The following is a 20,383-nucleotide window of genomic DNA, read 5'->3' as shown; positions in this document are numbered from 1 at the left end:
TTGGAGTATGTGATAAAGACACTTCCTGGCACTGATAAATAGCCCTTTCCTGGGTGTTCTCTGCATAGTAGAGTACTTGCTATTTGGTCAAGGGTTGATTTAAAAAAAAAAAAAGGCCCTTGCTAGACTGTAAATGCAATGGTCTTGAGCAATACTGTCTCTTTATATATATGTGTATATATATATCTATATCTCAGGTTTGGGTCTGAGAGTATGTGTGCATATGTATGGAATGGAAGAGTGGTTGCTGCAGACAAATGGAGATGCAGATTGCCTGAGAGGACCTGCAGGCTTCCTCAAGAACAGGAGATAAAAGACACGGTGTTCTCTGTGAGGTCTGTGTGGTCCAGATGTGTGACATTCTGATGTGGATGAATTAAGTGTATACTTGCAATGAATTAAATGAACATTTCCTTCCATTTTTTGAATCCATTTGATCAATTTCTCATCAATGCAGTGGTAATAAATACTAATTTTGCAATGTGCAACGCATACACTCTAAAAAAAAAATGCTGGGTTAAATATGGACGATTGGGTTGTTTAGATCCAGCGGTTGGGTTACTGCCCAAGGTTGGGTTAAACATTTAACCCAACTGTTGGTTGAACAAAACCCAGCATGTGTTCTGTTCAATATTTACTCAGCACTGGGTTGTATTTAACCCAGCATTTTTTTAGTGTATGTTGCACATTGCAAAATGGGTATTTAATACCATAGTGTATATTAAACGCTTTTTCAGGCTCTCTCAGATGTGACGTATTCTTCTTCTTTTGTTTTAAAGGGATCATATTTGATTAATCTGATTTCCCTTGATCTTTTCAGATACAAGCGCTTGATGTCCTATAAAAACTCTAACTTTCAGAATGTTCTACTCTACTTTCTAGGCCCAGTCAAAAAAGCATTTATATAGACTTTTCAGCTTTATTAAAGTGACATAAGATGGCATCCCACTAGCCATCTTGAAACCGCTCTGTTGTAGTCGAGCATTTCTCACCTGACAACTGTTTTTGATGAAATCTTGCCTCCCTCAATCAGGTCTGTCACACTCACAGATTAGGAATGACAAAATAAACGGCCTCTTTTTTTTTTTTTTCTCCTTCTCTTTGATTCCAGATCCTGTGAAAAATCTTCCATTGATGACCATTCAAAATTGTACTCTGATAGAACAGCATTTTTAGTAAGAAACATAAAATGAAACTCCAGTGCCTGGTTTTAAAAGCATAAAATGGACTTACTGTATATTTTTCCTGTCTGCTTCCTTTAACGTTAGGGCAGTGTCTAGTAATGGGCACGTTCTTGCAGAGACATCCAATCATCATTGCATCACGGCATTCTCATGCGACTCCAGAGTACTTAGCTCGTTAGTTTTGGTTATTTCTGTGGCTGTTTATCTCTACACGTCCTTTTGAAGAAACCCTGATCATTTCATTCTGACACTTACCTGTCTGAGAAGCACATTTTTTGTGAAATGTCACGTGATGCATTCTTTGCAAAGAGGCTGTTATTGAAGGATGAAGGCGTTTGGACACAAAGCTCACTGGTCACAGTGTGTTGCTTATTTGACATTTTACAGTCTTGTTTTTGGCACAAGAAATAACTAACATTTACATAGTCAACTTATAATGCTTTAAAAACAAAATATGTTAATGTATTACAGTTCCTTGTGACTGGATCAAGCAGTTTATTATTTTTCCTTAAACCCTAATCCTGACACCCCACAGTTTGTCTAATTAATTTTAATGTAGCAACAAGTCCTAATGAGAGAAAAACAGAGATTAGACATGATTACTCCACTGTATGTTTGTAATCACATGACAGAAATTCAAACTGCTATGCCTGCAAAAGCGTTTTCTCTTAATAAACAAATACATGTTTCAAAATTACTTGCCAGAAACTACAGAGGGAGACACTCCACCCCCAAACCCCCACCCTCTTTTATCCTCCCACCCTCCTTCATTCCCTCCCTGCCTCTGACACACACACACACTCAGTTGCACACATGCCAGGATCCTCGCACTGTACCTGAGCACTCCACTCCACGCAGCGACCACCCACGCTGGGATCCAGTGCGCGCAAGAGACGGACAGAGTGGAAGGAACCCACTGCTTTCCACAGCTCCTTGGAGTCTCTTCATCATCTTCCCCCCACCAACACCCCATCATCATCACAGTCTCTTCAAGCCAGTTAGATGTCAGTATGAATCTGCTCTTTTCTGGTTGCTAAGGAGGGGAAATCGAGCTCCGAGGACTGGACGAGGCGGTACTTACTAAGGTAACGCGCTCTTCCAGTCATCAGTTGTTTGTGTGTGACTGTGTGTCACTGTAAACTTGTACCCATGTTCACTGGCGCTGAATGATCAATTGTCATGTCCAGCGCTTGATTCAAGTGGCTCCCGAAGTGCTGGTGAGTTTGAAGTGCATCATCCTGTCGCCTAGCGCGCGATTGCTTGTATAGAGTCTGGCGCGTGTCTTTCAGTGACGGTTTTCGGTCTGCTATATTCGGCATCGCTGTGTGAATTGGGACCGGTGTTCCTGTGGGGATTGCGCTCTGAAAGCAGCTGTTTGTCTTTTTTAAATAGCTGCACATGTTTGTAGTGCAATGCGGCGCTGGGAAATCATGCCCACGCGCAAATTAATAACGTTTCTACCTTTTGGGTTCGCTGGTGTTGATCACAAAACAGCTGTTGTGAGCGCGCACTCCTCATGTGGCCAACGTGGAAGAGCATAACCGATTGAGGGTTACTGAAAATAAGTCCACAAATGTTTCGAGCAGTTACTTCTGTCTTTTCTAGCGCACTCGTGCAGGTGACACACACATGTAGTGATGTGCAGCCTGCGCTGAAGACCAAATGCATGGAGCCTTTCTTTTCTTCTTTTTTTCGGTTATTTTGTAGTAAGACATTTATTTCCACTCTTTGTAAGATGCAAATGCTAGTCATCTTAAAGTAATCGAGGTTTAATCGGGAAGGTTTTTCTAGCGCCGTTTATATAGCCTAGGGTGCAAGCGTGTTTGTAGTTTGTTGTATTTGATTATGTAAAGTAAACTAATTTTATAGAGTGATGTTTAAGACTCAAGAACCTCTCTGTTGTTTCAGTTAAGACGCTACAATTGCTGTAGTGTAGCCAAACAGATATTCCACTGAAAAGCTACACATACATATTGGCAATATAGAATTATGTGTGTTAAATACCTTATGTGAAACTGATAACTGATCTATTGTCTTCTCTGCTGACTCCAGTTATGAGTGGCCGATAAATCGCGTGGAAGCTGAATCCCTCTGCCTTCATAACCTGACCACAAGTGAACTTAAAGATTTAATGTAACTTAGGCTAATTATAGGTGGACATAACCAAATTTATTTTCTAGGTATAATTTCGTTATTCCGGCACCAAGGTTTCTTTGTAATTTAAGTAAATGTATTGATTTCTGACAGCTGTCCGTTAAAAAGGGCGCGAATCGCGAGACCTAGTCTGTGTATGCCCCGCGCTTTCTCTAAACATTACTGTAAACCGAGGAAAGTGACACTGAAGGAACTTTTTCTTTCTAGACCCCCCCCCCCCCCCCCCTTTTTCCTTTTTTTCTTTTCTTTTTTGTGCAAATAAACATTTTCATTATAGAAATTCTAGCTTTTATATTAAATATCCAATAAATAGATTTCTCCCCTTCGGCTACATAAAGAAAATTTTAACACTTGAGTGCATGGGGTGTCACCCTTTTTCATTTATTGTTGTTGTTATTATCCACATTATCCGGGTAATTAAAGTATACTTTCTTGATGAATTTTCAGCATGTTCACATTACTCACACTAAATACTATACAGTGACTTAGAATAGTGAATGAAGCACCTTATGAGTGTGAAATTCTATATTCTATAACATGGTTCACAAGAATCATCTGATAATACTGTTATTCTGAGTCACATAAAGCATGTTAACTGAATAGCCTGAAATTTAAGTCATTGTTCTATGAAAATATTCCCCTCCACCTATTTATATCTGATATATACTGTATAAGTACTCCATGAGGTGCTGCAGAACAAGAAATTCATTATGGTTCCCATATGTATCATAAACTGAATGTGTGAAACTGTAAAAGATTTGAGAACTAGGGCAGTCTTCCATGCTGCTCTTACAATGGACCCACACTTTGAAAAACCCTACTGTAGGACTTTCTTTCCTCAGTGGAACTAAATAAAAGCTTATTTTTTTAAGAAATCAGTTCTTACGAAGGTCCAGACATTTCCACACTGAGGAAGGAATCAAATGCATCATAAATTAGTCCAGGATGTTGTTTGCTTTTCCCCAAGTCTTAGAAACAGTGCAATTTTAAGAAATGTTTTTTTGAAAATACTCCCATGTGTTTTCTCAAATCTCATTCACACTTTCACACAAAACTGTACATATTTAATTAATTGTCTGGGTGACACTCTGTAATCTATTCTGTATGACTGATCTCTTTTCTGTTCTGTCCTTTCCCCACAGAGACAGAAAGAGAGAACAAGAGACTAAGCATGGCCCAGGCCTCTCAGGACCAAGGTGCAGTTGGCATAGCCGACCCAGATGAGGATTCACCCAACATGATTGCTTACAGAAAGGTACTGCTGCATTGCCTTTAAATTTTATATGCATTAGATTTGCAATCTTTAAAGTCTTGTCAGCACATTAATGCTTGAACGCCAAAGGAATTTGGTCAGCAAATATATACAATGAGGGTAGGGCAGACGCACAGAGTCATGAATATTGCTCAGTACTGGATTTGAATTTGAATGCGTTTATTTCGCTGTTTGCTAGTGCATTGTCATCCCTTGATATTTATTCAGCTTCTTTGTGTATAGAATATTTATTTTCTTCCCTGACCTTCATGTTCTCTGTGAGAAGTTGCCTAAATATGTAAAAGTTTCTGCTTATAAGCATATAGAAATCCATGAAGTGTTACTTTATAGAACAAAGAATTTATGGCTGTGCATTTCATATACCATCAGTGGCTCCAGGGGTAAACATCTGCTCCTACATTTAAAGGTCTAAATGTTTTGTTTTTTTTTAAGAGAAAGTCACATACATTCGCCATGTCAGTTTGCTGTAATTGATCATTTGTGTGTTTAAGATGAACTCTGATCTACGATGAGAAAAAAGCTGTTAGGGAGTGATGAATTTCATAATGTTAGCATTCTTCAACATCTCAGTTGTATCACAAACCTATACTAGCCTGATAACAACCAATTTTCTCTCTTCACTTGAGTTTTTGTGTAGAAACTGTACTTATTTGCTTTATCTTTTTTGCTTGACCAGTTAGCTATGGACCACCCACAAGCAAGTCTTTTATGGAAAACCTAGCGAAGCATATTTGATGCCAAATGATTTGCTTCTATCTGAGTGGAGATAATCAGCTCAAGCTGGCGCAAAGATTTTGAGCCCAACTGCAGCAAGATTGGAGTCAGTTGCCAAATTGCTAGAGAAGCATTGTGTTGGAGAGTGCACCTTTAGATTAAGCCAATAAGACGCAAACAATTTTTATACTAATCACTCTTTGGGGACCCTTTGCTGAGTATCTTGATAAAATGTTAATTGTGAAAAGTCCATGCCACTAAGTACACCACTGATACTACAATCCTTTTGATTTGTTTTCCAATTAAAATATATGAAACTCTGTGAAACAAAGCAAATTTACTTTTGAAAGAGCTGCAGGTATAAGATATTAAGTCTTGTTTTCAGAGAATGCGTCTTCAATATGAGTGTATTTTTCTGATTACACTTATTTTAAGTATAAGCAAGTTAAAAACAAGTGAAAACATCTGCCAAAGCATTAAGATAACATTCACTTTACTTCAAGATGCAATCTATGAAAGTCTTAATATCTTATGTAGTGTTGCTTCTAAATTTGTTGTGTTTTTGGTACAAGTCACAAAAAACTTGGTAAAAAGACAATTTTTGCAGTGTTCTGTAAATATTTCATAAATGGCACTACAGTTATTATGTTGATTAATATTATTAGACCAAGTTTGGATGTTTTTGTTAATAAAAACACAAGTATCAACAGCTTAAAAAAAATTTCAGGCTGTATAGTGCTTTAATGTACATCAGTGGATCTTAGTACTTCCTGTTATGACATTTGGGGCTCTTAAGATGTGGGTGTGGTTGACACAAAAGAAAAATGTCTAGATTTGAACGGTGAAGTCTTGTGGTGAGATCATGAATAAGACACATTGTACAGTGCGTTCCCAATCTTAGTACCTTTGCAAGAGTCAAGACTTGTATTAGAATATTTTCGACATACAGGAAAACCTTTTTGCACTGAGAGAAGATATGAAGAGAAAGTCCATCGAATACAGCTGTCAATAATTTTAGGATTGTGTGAAACTTGTATAGGATGGAGAACACTGACCTTCAATGATAGGATTTCATTGGATCTTTGATTGATAGCTTGCTGTTTCTTTAGTCGCTTGCTACCTCACAGGGATATGAGATGGGCACCAGATGGCTCACAATATGCTCTAGGCACATGGAAGAAATGCCCAGTGTCCCTAGGGCATGAGTTCACAGCGAGTGCCATTCTTCTGTGTAGAAACAGACAGTCTCTCCTGGAAAAATGAGTCCACAGTGACTTACACTCTTAAAAATAAAGGTTCTTTATTGGCATCTGTTGTTCCACGAATAACCTTTAACATCCCAAGAACTTTTTAATTTCAGAAAAAGTTCTTTAGATTATTAAAATGTTCTTCAAAATGGGTCTTTTAAGAACTGTGTGTGCATGCACTTAAAGGTTCTTTGTGGAACCCATATTGGTACTTCTATGGCATTGCTTTAAAAAATCCTTTTATTTTTAAGAGTGCACAGTGATGGCTGACTGCTCTATTGTACACTGTTGCAGTGGATGTTGTGTCTTGGTACACACTTCATCTCAGTTTTGCTCTGCTTTGGGAGGAGAAACAAGAAGGGATATCATGTGCATGTGTAAACAGACACAATTAACCTGGATGCGCAGTGAAACAGGACTGACTTTGATGAATTTACCCATTAACAGAGCATGCAAAGCCCCACGGGGTGAACATCATTACCATGTGCGAGAGATGCAGAGAACGAGGGTGAGACTATGGAAGAGAGTATTCAATGGCTTGTGGAGACCTTTTTCTTCCCCATATGCAACTCAGTCAGCTTTTCTCCAGCTGACAGCAAGCTCGGTGTGTTCTGTTATGGTGCGTGAACACATTCTGTGTTCTTACGGCTTTAAAAAGACATTCTTCCCCCTGCATGGGAATAATAGATGTATGGTCACAACCTGTAGGTTGTCTTGTACTACTTTTATTCTGATTCTTGGCAGAGAAAATGCTTTGAAATCTACCTTATCGACTGTATGAAGGCTATTATTTGTTTCTGAGGAAATATAATGAGACAAAATGCCTCAAGGTTAATCTGTTTCCCTGACATCCACTGACCCTTTCAAATATGTACAGAACTAAGTGAGAATCTGACACGCTTATCAACAATTCTGTTGGGGCAACGGAGTATTTTTAGAGTGGTTCTGTGCATTTGACTTCCCTGGCAACCTTCAAGGCTTTATTGTATTATATAAACGTAACATCCTTTGGATCTTGTTTCTTATGACCAGTGCCGTTTTATCTAGCGAGATATGTGGATTTGTTTGTCTGCCTCTGCAGAAACTTATCTGCCAGTTTCCCCCAAAACAGCAATTAGAATGGGAAGCTATTTTTCCAGCATAAGCCCAGGTGAAAGTCATCAATAAGTCAGTAATGTATCTTTTCCCATGCTATTCTTCCATCTCTGGAATGTGCAAGCTGAACTGTCAGCACATTTAAAGTTCCTGTGAGATTTGTTGCTAAGATACTCAAATATATATCTAATTTATAAAATGAAATATAAATACTGATGTTCAGAGGTTTGGAATCAGCAAAAGCTTTGAAATAAATTAGTGCTTTTATTCAGCAAGGATGCATTAAATTGATCAAAAGTTGTAAGATTTAATTAAGATTTAAGTAGTAACAAAAAATTTAATAAATACTGTACTTTTGAACTTTATGCATCAAATCATCATATTAGAATCAAAAAATAATTTTGTGATGCTGAAGACTGGTGTAATGACAGAAAATTCAACTTTATTTCAACAAACTTTAAATTCAACAAAATGTACTGTATTTTGGATCAAATAATTTTAATCGAATAAAGCTGGGTAAGGTTGGATGTGATCTATATTAAATGAGGAAGACCGAGATCCTTTTAGCAGTTCTGTACAGTGGAATAGAATATGGCCAGCTGAAATTGGGTAGAGGGACGTTTATTTCTCCTGTCACATCTCAAGTGTCACCAGCTCTGTGCTGACCTCAGATGCCCTTTCAATCACTGTCAGATTCTCTTCTCATTGTCATTTTATGATTGAACAGGTCATGCACCTTTTAACCTTTCTTTGTATGCTCGCTGGTTTTACAACCATTTTGTAATTTTGAAACAGGCTTATCTATTCAATGGTTTGTTGATTTCAGCTTGCTGCTGACAGTAGAGATTTCTCACTCAAGCCATAGGCTCACTATATCAGAACCAGAACACATAGCCAACAGCGAATGGATAAATTACCCAGAGAGTATTGGTGTCTGGCATGCTGGGGAATTTGTATCAAGTGGAATTTTCTAGCAGAAGATAACCGACAGATATTTTACACAAGATTTATGTCTCACTTTCATGTTTACAGCTAAGAAAAACTCAGGCAATTTTCCCGGCCGATCTCTGGAAAACCTAGCTGACTAGGGAACTGCTAAAGCTTTGTTCATTTTGTTTTAAGGGAACTGTCTGAACTGAGAGAATATCACAGTGCATTTTGATGTCACTATCATATACCACTGTTCACTTATAGCTTAACTAACCCTAACTTAAAATATGATAGCTATATTACATTATATTATACAAGCAAAAAGGAACATTAATAGGCCAATTTTACAATTTAAAAGACGCATTATGATGAATATGACTGTTATTTGTGAATAAAAGTAAATTATTTTCCATTTAGCAGCCACTTGTATTATTCAGAGTTACGCTAATTGGGTTGTACAAGAGACCGTCCCTGGAGCAATCTGGAGTTTAGTGTCCTGTTTAAGAGCCCAGTGGTCACACAACAGTGTTGGGATTTCAGCAACTCAATTTTCTGGGTCATTCCTCTTTTGGATTAAACCTGTAACCTTTGTGTCAGCAAATTAGATGACCACCATTTCAAATTTCCATGTGGTTTTCTGTGACTGTGTTGAGAGACCATGACAAAAACATGCTGAACTTTGCTAGATCTAATCAAGAGGCAACAAAGCAAATCTTTCCCAAATGATCTTTTTTTAATTACAGGTATAAAAGATGAACCAGGTGGGCAGAAATATACTTTGGAGGCTCTTGAAGCTAATTATATCAGTGGAGCCTATTATCATACCATATTCAGCTGTAATTAATTACTGTCATCCATAGTCTGCGCTACAGTGGCCATTTTTGGCACAGGGCCCCTCGAAGAGAAACAACCGTAGTGACAAATGTCTCTCTCCATATTTTATTTGGCATGAAAATGAAGTGAGGGTAATGATAAAACTGAGGATGGGGAGATGCTGAAGAAGAGCATTCTGGTGCTAGATAGAAAGATGAAGTGAGACGACTTATTATAAAACAGCAGTACAGTAGCTTGATGTGCTCCTCATTACCACTTCACACAGGCAGACAGAAAGGACTGGTTTATCCTTGAGTGTTTGCGTGAATTCTGGCAGCTCGGTTAATTATTACTTTCAAGCTCTGTTGAACTTATTCGGGCAAGTATTTCTTTGGGCGGATTTCTTATTTGTGTTATTTTCTACATTTAACCAATTAGTTTATGACAGATAACGGAGCTCGCCATCCTTCAAATGTACAGCATTTCACCTCTGTACATAATATAAAATGCCAAGTCTGCACATTTTGGTTGGTGCTTTACACAATCAATTCATGTTTTCCTCTTTGTCCTCAGATGCTGCCTCCAGCTAAAGGCTCCTACCTGGCTTTTGGGACTTCAGCAAATGCTGAATTTGTACAGAATTTGTTGTTAGGGCTTTGGGGATGTGGCAGGGATTTGGATCCGTTCACCTATACTATTTGAGGAGCATTCAAGGGGGTCGATGAACTGGATTAATCTCTCGAGTGAGCAATTATACAGTTTCATTTGAGGTCAGAGGAAGGCCTCATGTTTCATCCGTATTATTTGGGCATGTTAGCTCCTGCCTCCATCCCCATGATGGCTATATATCAGGGTCACTGCAGCTCTGGCAATGTTTTTCTCACACTTTGATTATTTGTTTGCACACAAAAAGAGTCATTTACTTATTGATCTGCTGGGGCCTTGAAGTGCTGTCACGACATGATGATGTATCCCAGCGGAACGCTCCAATATGAAGGACATTCAGGAGGGAAGGGGGGTAGGGGGGTGTGTGGAGCAGAAGGGGGGAGCAGGCATCCTAAATCTGTTTTTCAATTTATGCAGATCAGCTGGTATAGACAAGTTGCATTACTTTTTAATTTCTCATATGAATTTCATAGTAAATCTAAAAGACAGCGACCTCTTTGATCTAATAGCGACTAAAAATAAAGGGATAGTTTACCCAAAACTGAAAATTCTGTCATTATTTACTCACCCTCATGTCATTCCAAGTCTGTATTTGCTTTGTTCTGTGAAACTTAAAATATTTGGAAGAATGTTGGCAACCAAACAGTTTTGGCTCCCATAGACTTCCATTATTTTGACAAAAATACAGTTGAAGTACATGGGAACCGAGATCATTTATCTACCAAAATTCTTCAAAACATTGTTTTTTTTTTGTGTTCTGCTGAAGAAAGAAATGCATACAAGTTTGGAAAGGCATAAGGGTGAGTAAACAATGACAGAATTGTAATTTTTGATTATCCCTTTAAAATCACATTGAGATTAGTATGAGCAACCTCAATTGTTGTTGTGTTTAGGCTCAGAATAAGAAGAACAGATGCTAATATTGTTGCAGTATGCAGTTTTTTTTTTTTCTGAACAAACCGCTATTGGGCTACATTAGCATATGGCTGTATGCAGGTTATTGTATGCTGAAACAATCACATCATTTGCAGTTAAAAAGATCCAGAGCCCTACTTTCCAAGGTGTTATTTCACGAGCATAATGAAGGCGGCCATTTCAAAGGCAGCCATTCTATGAAAATGGCATGAAGACCTATTCATACTATGGGTGCGCACAGACCACTTCTTGTGAATCTGTTATGAGCCAGGCCTCACGCATTAGGTGTAAAGATTTGTATCGAAGGCTCTTTGGAACAATAGAAAGATACACCTGTACTTACAATGCACATTCTCAAAAGAGCACCTGGTTCGTCATTAGATTGTTTACTAATTGTTTATTGTCTAAAAAGCTAGCCCACACACACATTTTCTCAAAGGTTACACAATCAATCTCTCCAAACAGCACATCTCAGCAGATATTTGAGTAGAGTTGGTATGTGCGGAGTCATTTTGAAAAATTCACAGTAACATAAACTGTTAAGAAATGTTATTCTTATTAGTTGTTAGTGTTGTTAGGTGGTCACCAAGTTGTTCAGAGTGGCTGCTAGGCACATGCTTCGAGCCCCAAGTAAAAAAAGGGGACAACCCAAAGACTTGGATGTGACTTGAGTCCAACTTTAAAGGGGTCATGAACTGCCTTTTTTATTTTGTACTATTCTATGAGGTCCACTTATAATGTGTGGACAATATTCAAGATTTTGAAAAAAAAAAAAAAACAATCATAATTTAGAAGTAATAGGCTATTTTTAAGTATTTGTTATTTTTAAGTAAACGCCCACTGCTATGATTGGCTAATAGTTGTGTATGTTTATCAGCCTAGATCCTTCATGGATGGATGCTGCTGTGATTTAAGTTCAAAACGCATAATACAGAGTACATATCAAATGATCTGTAATAACAGACAAAGCAATAGTGATCATGTAATGAAAAGTTACTCGCACTTGTGTGGGGCAACATCGGATCCAATGTAATCGGCACATTGATGTCAAAGTTCATCAAATAAAGTTTATTGTTTGGTTTCTTGGTAGACCTGGCTCTCTCTTTATTTACATGTGTGCGAATCGGTGGCCGGGGCTAAACAGGCAGTGATGTAGAAGCAGGCGTTGATGATCTTCTGCAGAGGCGCCGTTTTGGTGGACTGGTTTAATCATAAGATGTTTTTAGACTAACAAGAAAATTCTGAGTTCTGAAACTTACAGAATGTTTTTATAGCACAATGACCGCTTATATTATCAAAAGATCAAGGAAATTTTTATTTCTCAGTTCATGACCCTTTTAATCTGAGTATATACAAGTTTTTTTTAATGTCTCGCTGTGTTTATGGAGAACATCATAAAACGTATTGTTGTACAGAAGCCGAATGTGTGATGTAGTATAAAAAGTGTCTGGTGCAAGCCATGTCAAAAGTTCTTCTAGAACTGTCCTTATGCTTTTTTTCATAGAATATACTGTCACATGACTAAACTGTGTTATTGCCAAATAAAGAGGATTCCTTGTTATTGATTGTTGTAATTGAGTACCTTCATGAGGCTGAAGGGGTTGGTTGGGTCAGGTCAAAAGACCCAGCAGGTGCCATTCATGAGACCATGATTAATAAATGTGAATTTTGAGGAGCAGCAGTGCTTGTCTGGGTAAAGACACCAGCAGGAAGCCACTGTCCTAAGGGATTGAGCTCCAGTAATGGACACTGCAAAACCTTTCTCTCTAGATTACGCTTCTTCTCTCTCTCTTTTTCCTTTTCTTTTACTAGCTCTAGTTCTTTCTCTGCTCAACCTTTCCATATGGTCTTGTTTGGAGGATTTTTATGCATAAGCAAAAGTCCCTCAATCCTTTCCTCTCTCAGTTCTTCTCAGTAGGTCAGGCATCATTATCCTTAGGCACATATGGGGTAATGCCACTGGTTTAAGAGTGCGAAAGATTAATATTAAATCTGTTTATTTTAGCAATGCCAGATTACCTCACATGCTAAAATACTACAGTAATCCATCCTGATTCTCACATAGATTTACGAGCAGTATGGAGGCCACACTTGCAAACCCGCTGCACAATAAACTGCCGTGCAAGTAAACCAGTGGGTCCCACATGATGGTGATGTAGTTCAGTCTATTTTATTTTTCTGTTTGCTCTTAGAAAAGTACATTATATAAATGAGGAGATGCTACGGTGAGCAATCCATCATTAAGATTCACTCCAAGTTACCAGTGCAAATAATGCAGAGAACGGTAAACAATGAAGCAGTAATTTACATGATTTATTCATATTGTGATGCATGCTGTGATGCATGAAACACAACATCCAGCATTTTTTTTTTCAGGGGATGATATGGCACAGTTTTTTTTAAATGGCACTTGATGTCATAAGTTCGATGACCTCTGCTCTAAGTTCTTGTGGATGATGCTTTAGGGAACAACTCTAAATTTAGGCCTGTGATACTCCGTCCTGTAACCTCAGTGAGGAATGTTAGGTCTTTTTTTTGTTGTGGCTGGTTGACGCAGAGAATATTTGTTCTCATAATTCATGTAGATGGATTGATGAGGTGCTGCAGTCAATGTATTGGCCGCGAGCGAAATGTTCATCTTATCTAACAGAGACTCAAAGCCTCAGTGATCCAGAATGCAGTACCCTTGATTATGACTGTGTCTCCTGTCATCACACTCCCTTTTAAGTGTTTCAACTGGCAGACACCGATAAGGCTGGTTACTGTTTGAATTGGTGAGCTGTAATCGAGTCCCAGTGGGCTGCTGTTTCTTTCAAATATGGAAGAAAAGGTGAGATAGGGAGCAGGAAAGGGGAATTTAGGTGAAGAGCACTGATAGTGACATTTGATGTGTGTTTACTAAAGGCTAGGCTATCTGAACAGCATTTAGCTCAATATAGCATTGAAGGATTAGCATAGCGGTAATGAAACCCTTGGCATTTTAACCGTCTACACAAAGTCATAGCCTGCACCTCATTGGCATTCTGTATGCCAGCTTCCTACCTTCACCTCCGACTTTCCTGTTTAATACAGGAAAAGGCAGTAACCTCAGTTTACATTAGTTTTATTCTCATGTATGCTTCCGAGGTGGCTTCTGAAATCAAGCCTATTTGAGCTCCCAGTGTAACGGTGCATTTAATCCAGTTTGGTTCAACACGGGCAAAGCACCGCTGTACTGCACTGTCTCGCATAGTCACGCCACAGAGACAAGTGCCGTAATCACAGAGAAAGTGCCAGAAAGCTGGGCTGGGTGATGGATAAATAATTGAAGTGTGGGATGTCAGGATTAGAGGCTGGCATTGAAGGGCGCATCTCTGTAAATTTGAGCGTGTGTGTGCATGAATGGTTGATGAAGACAGCTGTGGGACAGTTTAAGAGCTCATTAAGATGCTTTTGCAGAGTCCTTTTGCAGTGTGTTCATTTGTTTTGTGACATGAACGTACCGGCCTGTCATTGAAACGGATGCAGTGAATGTTTTTTTTTTTTTTTTTTATAAACTTGTCTGAAAAAATAAGTTGTTAGGATATATTTGCCACTGATAATGTCATCTGCTGGTATTCGCATTAATAGTTCACCCGACAAAAAAATCTGTCGTCATTTATTCACATTTGTTTTTCCAAACCTGTATGACTTTCTTTTGTTATGTTGGGACCAAATTATTTTTTTTTATTATTATTAAGAACGTCGCAACTGTTTTTGTAGAATAATGAAAGTCAGTGGGGTCCAAAATAACACTGTACCCCATTCACTCTGGACATACATTGTATGGGGATTGTTCCAGAGAATAACAAAATTCAAACAGGTTTGGAACGACATGAGGTAAAAGTGTCCATTAAATTAATACATGTAAATGACGTTGCAAATGTGAGGAACAGAAATAAGATTCAAGATAAGGTTCTCAATCCTGTTCCTCGCGTCGCCCTGCTCTGCATCTCTCTCTCTCTCTCTCTCTCTCTCTCTCTCTCTCTCTCTCTCTCTCTCTCTCTCTCTCTCTCTCTCTCTCTCTCTCTCTCTCTCTCTCTCTCTCTCTCTCTCTCACCAATCAGAGCCCATTGCGTATTTCTGAGGGAGGAGCTTCATAAAAGCAGGAAATGATCGACGCGTTTATAGGAAAAGGTACAAAGCGGTGTGGAATAAAGGTAAATTATGTGAAAAATGCGTTTAAAAAAAAATAATTAAGCATCAACACGTTACACTGCACCCCATAAACACAATCAAGTCAAAAAAATTAATCAATTAAAATTGTCATAATTTACTCACATGTCATTCGAAACTTTTTCATTCTGCAGAACAACAGTTCTTTTTTTTTTTTTGTCCACACAATGGAAGTTAATTGATTGGTTACCAACATTTTTCAAAATATATTTTGTGTTTGACAGAAGAAAGTAAGTCATCCATGTTTGGAGCAACAACTGTTCCATAACAGCATTTACAGATAAGTTAATTGTGTTAATCATATTGCTTACTTTTATTGCACACTTTAATCTTCGCCAGGCCTAATAAAAATATAATCTGTAATATATCAAACTTGAGTATATTTGTGTGCTTGACACCTTTATATTGCTTTAGCTACATGTCAACAAAGTGGGGCAAGCCCAGGCTGAGCTTCTGTTCTGGACTGGGGACATCAAATCACATGAGGTCTGTCTGCACCACGTCCATATGCTTCCAGTTTTCAGTGTGAATGCAAGGCATATGCCCATGCGCCTTTTAAAAGAAAAAACCCAAAGCAAGATTGAGCAGATGCTCTGCCCACAAGAGATAAGTATAGATTTTATAGATCTCACCCTCTTCTCCGTCTGTGGGCTCTATTAAGACCTGGACACGGTACAATCCGTCTCGAATGACACCCACTGTTCATTAGCCCATCATACTGAAATAAATGACAAGCCTGTTCACATTTTCACTCTTTCTGCAAAATTTTCTTTCAGCTGTCCACTCCATCTTCCTCTATTCCTCTCTTCTGTCTTTTTACTTTCTCCTACGCACAGGCGTTCACAAATTCTCTCTCCTTCCATTGCTCTCAATTTTTGTCACACTGATGCACAAACATTCTTTTTCTGTCTTTCTCCTTCGTGTCTTGCTGTCGCTCTCCTACACTCCACATCCTCTCTCTCTCTCTCTCTCTCTCTCTCTCTCTCTCTCGCGAGCGCGCGCACACCAACTCGCACACAGCTTTATGCTTTACACATGGTTGCTGCTGCTGTGGTGCTTATCTCTTCTGGGAGTTTTTTTTTTCTTTTTGCTGCACGGGTACAATTTTTAGACACACTCTCAAACCTAAACTAAAGATGATTGCTAATGCATATGTCAGTGTTGGGGGAAAACTTTACCAAGCTACAATCTATCCCATCATCATGCCCCTTCTTGGAGTCATTACATTTTTAAACATATGACTAATGATGATTGATTTTATCATTTAAATACAGATCTATTTTTCTGGCACAAGAACAGCGAGAGTTCTTCAATGAATAAACTAATCTGAAATTTCAACCAATAAATTTACACTGAATACATAAAATAAGCTACTGAAAAGGTTAGTTTGTTTCACTACTCTTAGTTAGATATTCACTGCAACTGTATAATGGAGATAGGCTACTTGTATAAGAATAAATTGTAATGATTAAAATGGCATCTACAATTGCCTTTTTGGTATTTTGTTTAATGAAAATAAATAAAGCAAAATTAAAATGTTATGTCATGGTTATTTCATTTAATAAATCAACATTCCCAGTTCCTGTTAATTAGTTAACAGTTGGTAAAATAATTCAATCTGGGGGACTTTTGAATATTGTGTGAACAAAGGTTAAGAGGTAAAGGTAAAAAAGGTAAAAAGGTTAAGAACTGCTGATCTAGAAATGTGCATGCATTTCACTATGATATATGTATTTATCATGTACACTCACTGGCCACTTTATTAGGGACACCTTGCTAGTACCGGGTTGGACCCGCATTTGCCTTCAGAACTGCCTTAATTCTTCGTGGCATAGATTCAACAAGGTGTTGGAAACATTCCTCTGAGATTTCGGTCCATATTGACATGATAGCATCACGCAGTTGCTGCAGATTTGTCGGCTGCACATCCATGATGCGAATCTCCCGTTCCACCACATCCCAAAGGTGCTCTATTGGATTGAGATCTGGTGACGGTAGAGGCCATTTGAGTAAAGTGAACTCATTGTCATGTTCAAGAATCCAGTCTGAGATGATTTGAGCTTTGTGACATGGTGTATTAAATCGAGACTCATCAGACCAGGCAGCGTTTTTCCAATCTTCTATTGTCCAATTTTGGTGAGCCTGTGTGAATCGTAGTCTCCGTTTCCTGTTCTTAGCTGACAGGAGCGGCACCCGGTGTGGTCTTCTGCTGCTGTAGCCCATCTGCTCCAGGGTTCGACGTGTTGTGTGTTCAGAGATGGTATTCTGCATACCTTGGTTGTAACGAGTGGTTATTTGAGTTACTGTTGCCTTTCTATCATCTCTAACCAGTCTGCCCATTCTCCTCTGACCTCTGACATCAACAAGGCATTTCCGTCCACACAACTGCCGCTCAATGGATATTTTCTTTTTCGGACCATTCTCTGTAAACCCTAGAGATGGTTGTGCGTGAAAATCCCAGTAGATCAGCAGTTTTTGAAATACTCAGACTAGTCCATCTGGTACAAACAACCATTCCACATTCAAAGTCACTTAAATCCCCTTTCTTCTCCATTCTGATGCTCCGTTTGAACTTCAAGTCGTCTTCACCACATCTAGATGCCTAAATGCATTGAGTTGCTGCCATGTGATTGGCTGATTAGCAATTTGTGTTACCAAGTAATTGAACCGGTGTACCTAATAAAGTGGCCGGTGAGTGTATATGCATAGACAATAGCTAGAGCTTTACCAAAATGGCCACCAAGTGAACTGACTTGCCTTAAAGGAATAGTTCACCTCAGAAATGACAATTCTGTCAACATTTACTCACCCTCATGTCGTTCCAACCCTGTATACGTTTCTTTCTTATGTTGAACACAAAAGAAGATATTTTGAAGAACCAAACAGTTGTTGGGCCCATTGACTTTTGTAGTAGGAAAGTCAATGGGGAACATCAACTGTTTAATTACCAGCATTCTTCTAAATATCCTCTTTTATGTCCAACATTAGAAAGAAACTCATACAGATTTGTAAATGATGACAGAATTTTAATTTTTGAGTTGAACTATTCCTTTAAAGGGACTCTAAATAACTGTGAAAATATGGCTTCCTGGCTCTATCCATTAACTATTAGCTTGTCATGCTGGACAATTTTTTTCCTTCATTGGTGACCTTTACAGTTGTCCTCATCCACGGCATTGTAAGTTTACAGCTCTGTTCTCTACAGCTTGCTTTTTGTCCCAATTTTTTTGCTTTTGTCACAAAACTGCTCCTGCTTCTATACTGCATCTCCTGACTTAAGAATCGACTGTTCCACTAATAATGAACTGAGTCTCCTTATGACTCACTGGCTGTTTGAACCACCTCACACTATGCAATTCGCAGAACACTCCTCAAGCTAAAACGAATGCAAAATCCACAGACTCCGAGTACTAGCCTTTGCCAGTGAAACGCTATATAGCCTCATGTTCATTGCATTTACTTGAAATGCAATAAAAGAGCAAGTTGCATTTCCATGCATCAATTAGACAGGATCTATTTGTTTACCAAATTGAAATGCAATCAAATACCACAATCTAATTGCAACATCAATAGGACAAGTGACCCTTTCCTAATCTTTCTCATATTAAGGCACTTACAAATGTTACCTGGCCCTAAGCCAAAATTAGCACAGCAAATTAAATTTGATTAGACTATAAATTGCAATAACATCTGTTAAATGCACATTCGCCATGCTGGCTGCATTCTAAATTGAGCATCGAAAAATCAACTAATTCATTGTTGCAAAAACACTAGAAACACATTATTTTTGTATGCATCTTATGTCTTTTAAGTGTGTCTCCTCTCGGTTGAATAATGATCCTAATGCCTTTAGCAACAGAAAGCAAAATCCCCCTACGGATCTGACTCAGCTTTCTTTCTCTGCTGTCAGATGTGAGTGTTCTGTAATGTTGAAGTAAGCCTCTGATTGTTAGTTTGTACAGGATGATGGAGGCCATAATCATCCAGCCTTCTGTTTTTAAATTATTCTTTAATGATCCACTTAATCTTGAGAGGAAATATATTTTACATTTACATGTATTCATTTGACAGATATATGGTCAGAGTATGCATTTTCTCAGCATGTACTTCACCTATTTTACTTAATGCTAATGAGAACATCATCAAAGGATTTCTGCAACAGGGGCGCAGAACCCGTTACATATACAAATACATAAATTGTGGGGAAACAATTGCAAATATGCATTCAACATTTATTTACTTTTTTCATGTGTTTTGTAGCAATTTGAAATATTTCAGACATTCTGCCATGAGTGTTACCAATACAAATTCATATAAAACTTACCCACATTGCATATTTTATTATTTGCTTTTCTGTCTGTGATAGTGAAGGCATGTTTTCTGTTTTATAGATTTAATAGACCAAAATCAAACAATATAGTCTTGTTTCATTACAATCAGCAAATGATTAATGCTAGATGGTTGAGTGAATTCACAATAACATGCATACTACAATTACTCTTTCTGCCATATGTATGTATGTATGTATGTATGTACTGTATGTATTTATTTATTTATCAAATAACCCTTAGAACCTGCTCAAGTACCCACTGGGATATCTGTATCCCTGGTTGGGAACTACCAGCTGACTTACAGAAACTCGTCTGGGAATGCAGAGCCTGATTAACCCAGAGGTGGTTCGTATTCCAGCGAGCTTCCGGGGATGTCTGTTTAGCTTTCATTCTCTCATGTGAATTGCAGACTACTAACGATCACAATGATTCTCTTGAAGAGTAGATCGCTCACTTATCAAGGGCAAAGCATTCCAACCACTCTGGATGAGTTCCTTAAAGAGATGAAAGCATTCAGTGTCAGATTCATGAGGGTTTGAATACAATGAATGAAAGAGGGTCCACAGCTCCCTGTATGCGAGTCAATTAGCATGCGCATAGATGATTGACAAACAATCCAAAAGGCTTATGTCACAATTTTAGTGTTCCATATTAACAGCAGCTTAGTGCAATGCCTACCTTCAAACACTAAATCCCCATATCAGCTGTGTTTTCCTCTGTCTGAGAGTGGAGGTAAAGCGGAGGCGCTGTGGGTAAATAAAACCGTCATCTCTCCTTAAACAAAACTTCGACACTCAAGGAGACTTGCGGTAATGAGCCTGTCAATTTTCCCGGGCGCCCTCGGAGGATGCCGGTGTGTCAGCCCTA

The 20,383-nt window shown here is 38.4% G+C and overlaps 1 protein-coding gene across 3 annotated transcripts in view; it reads left to right on the top strand.

The window, feature by feature from the left end:
* Positions 1–1,964: 1,964 nt before the first annotated feature.
* rgs6 (regulator of G protein signaling 6) overlaps positions 1,965–20,383 on the top strand; it is a 68,313-nt gene continuing 49,894 nt past the window's right edge. The window contains exons 1-2 of one of the 3 annotated variants that reach the window (XM_079434368.1): positions 1,965–2,269; positions 4,481–4,593. In XM_079434368.1, the coding sequence (XP_079290494.1) occupies positions 4,510–4,593 (84 nt within the window). In that variant the 5' untranslated portion in view covers positions 1,965–2,269; positions 4,481–4,509. Of the gene's footprint in view, positions 2,270–2,322; positions 2,402–4,480; positions 4,594–20,383 lie in introns of those variants that run through there. The other 2 variants (XM_079434367.1, XM_079434369.1) reach the window with 2 other exon arrangements.

Source organism: Barbus barbus (assembly GCF_936440315.1).
Source record: "Barbus barbus genome assembly, chromosome: 14".
Classification (NCBI taxonomy): domain Eukaryota; kingdom Metazoa; phylum Chordata; class Actinopteri; order Cypriniformes; family Cyprinidae; genus Barbus; species Barbus barbus.
This window is presented reverse-complemented; position numbering and strand designations above follow the sequence as displayed.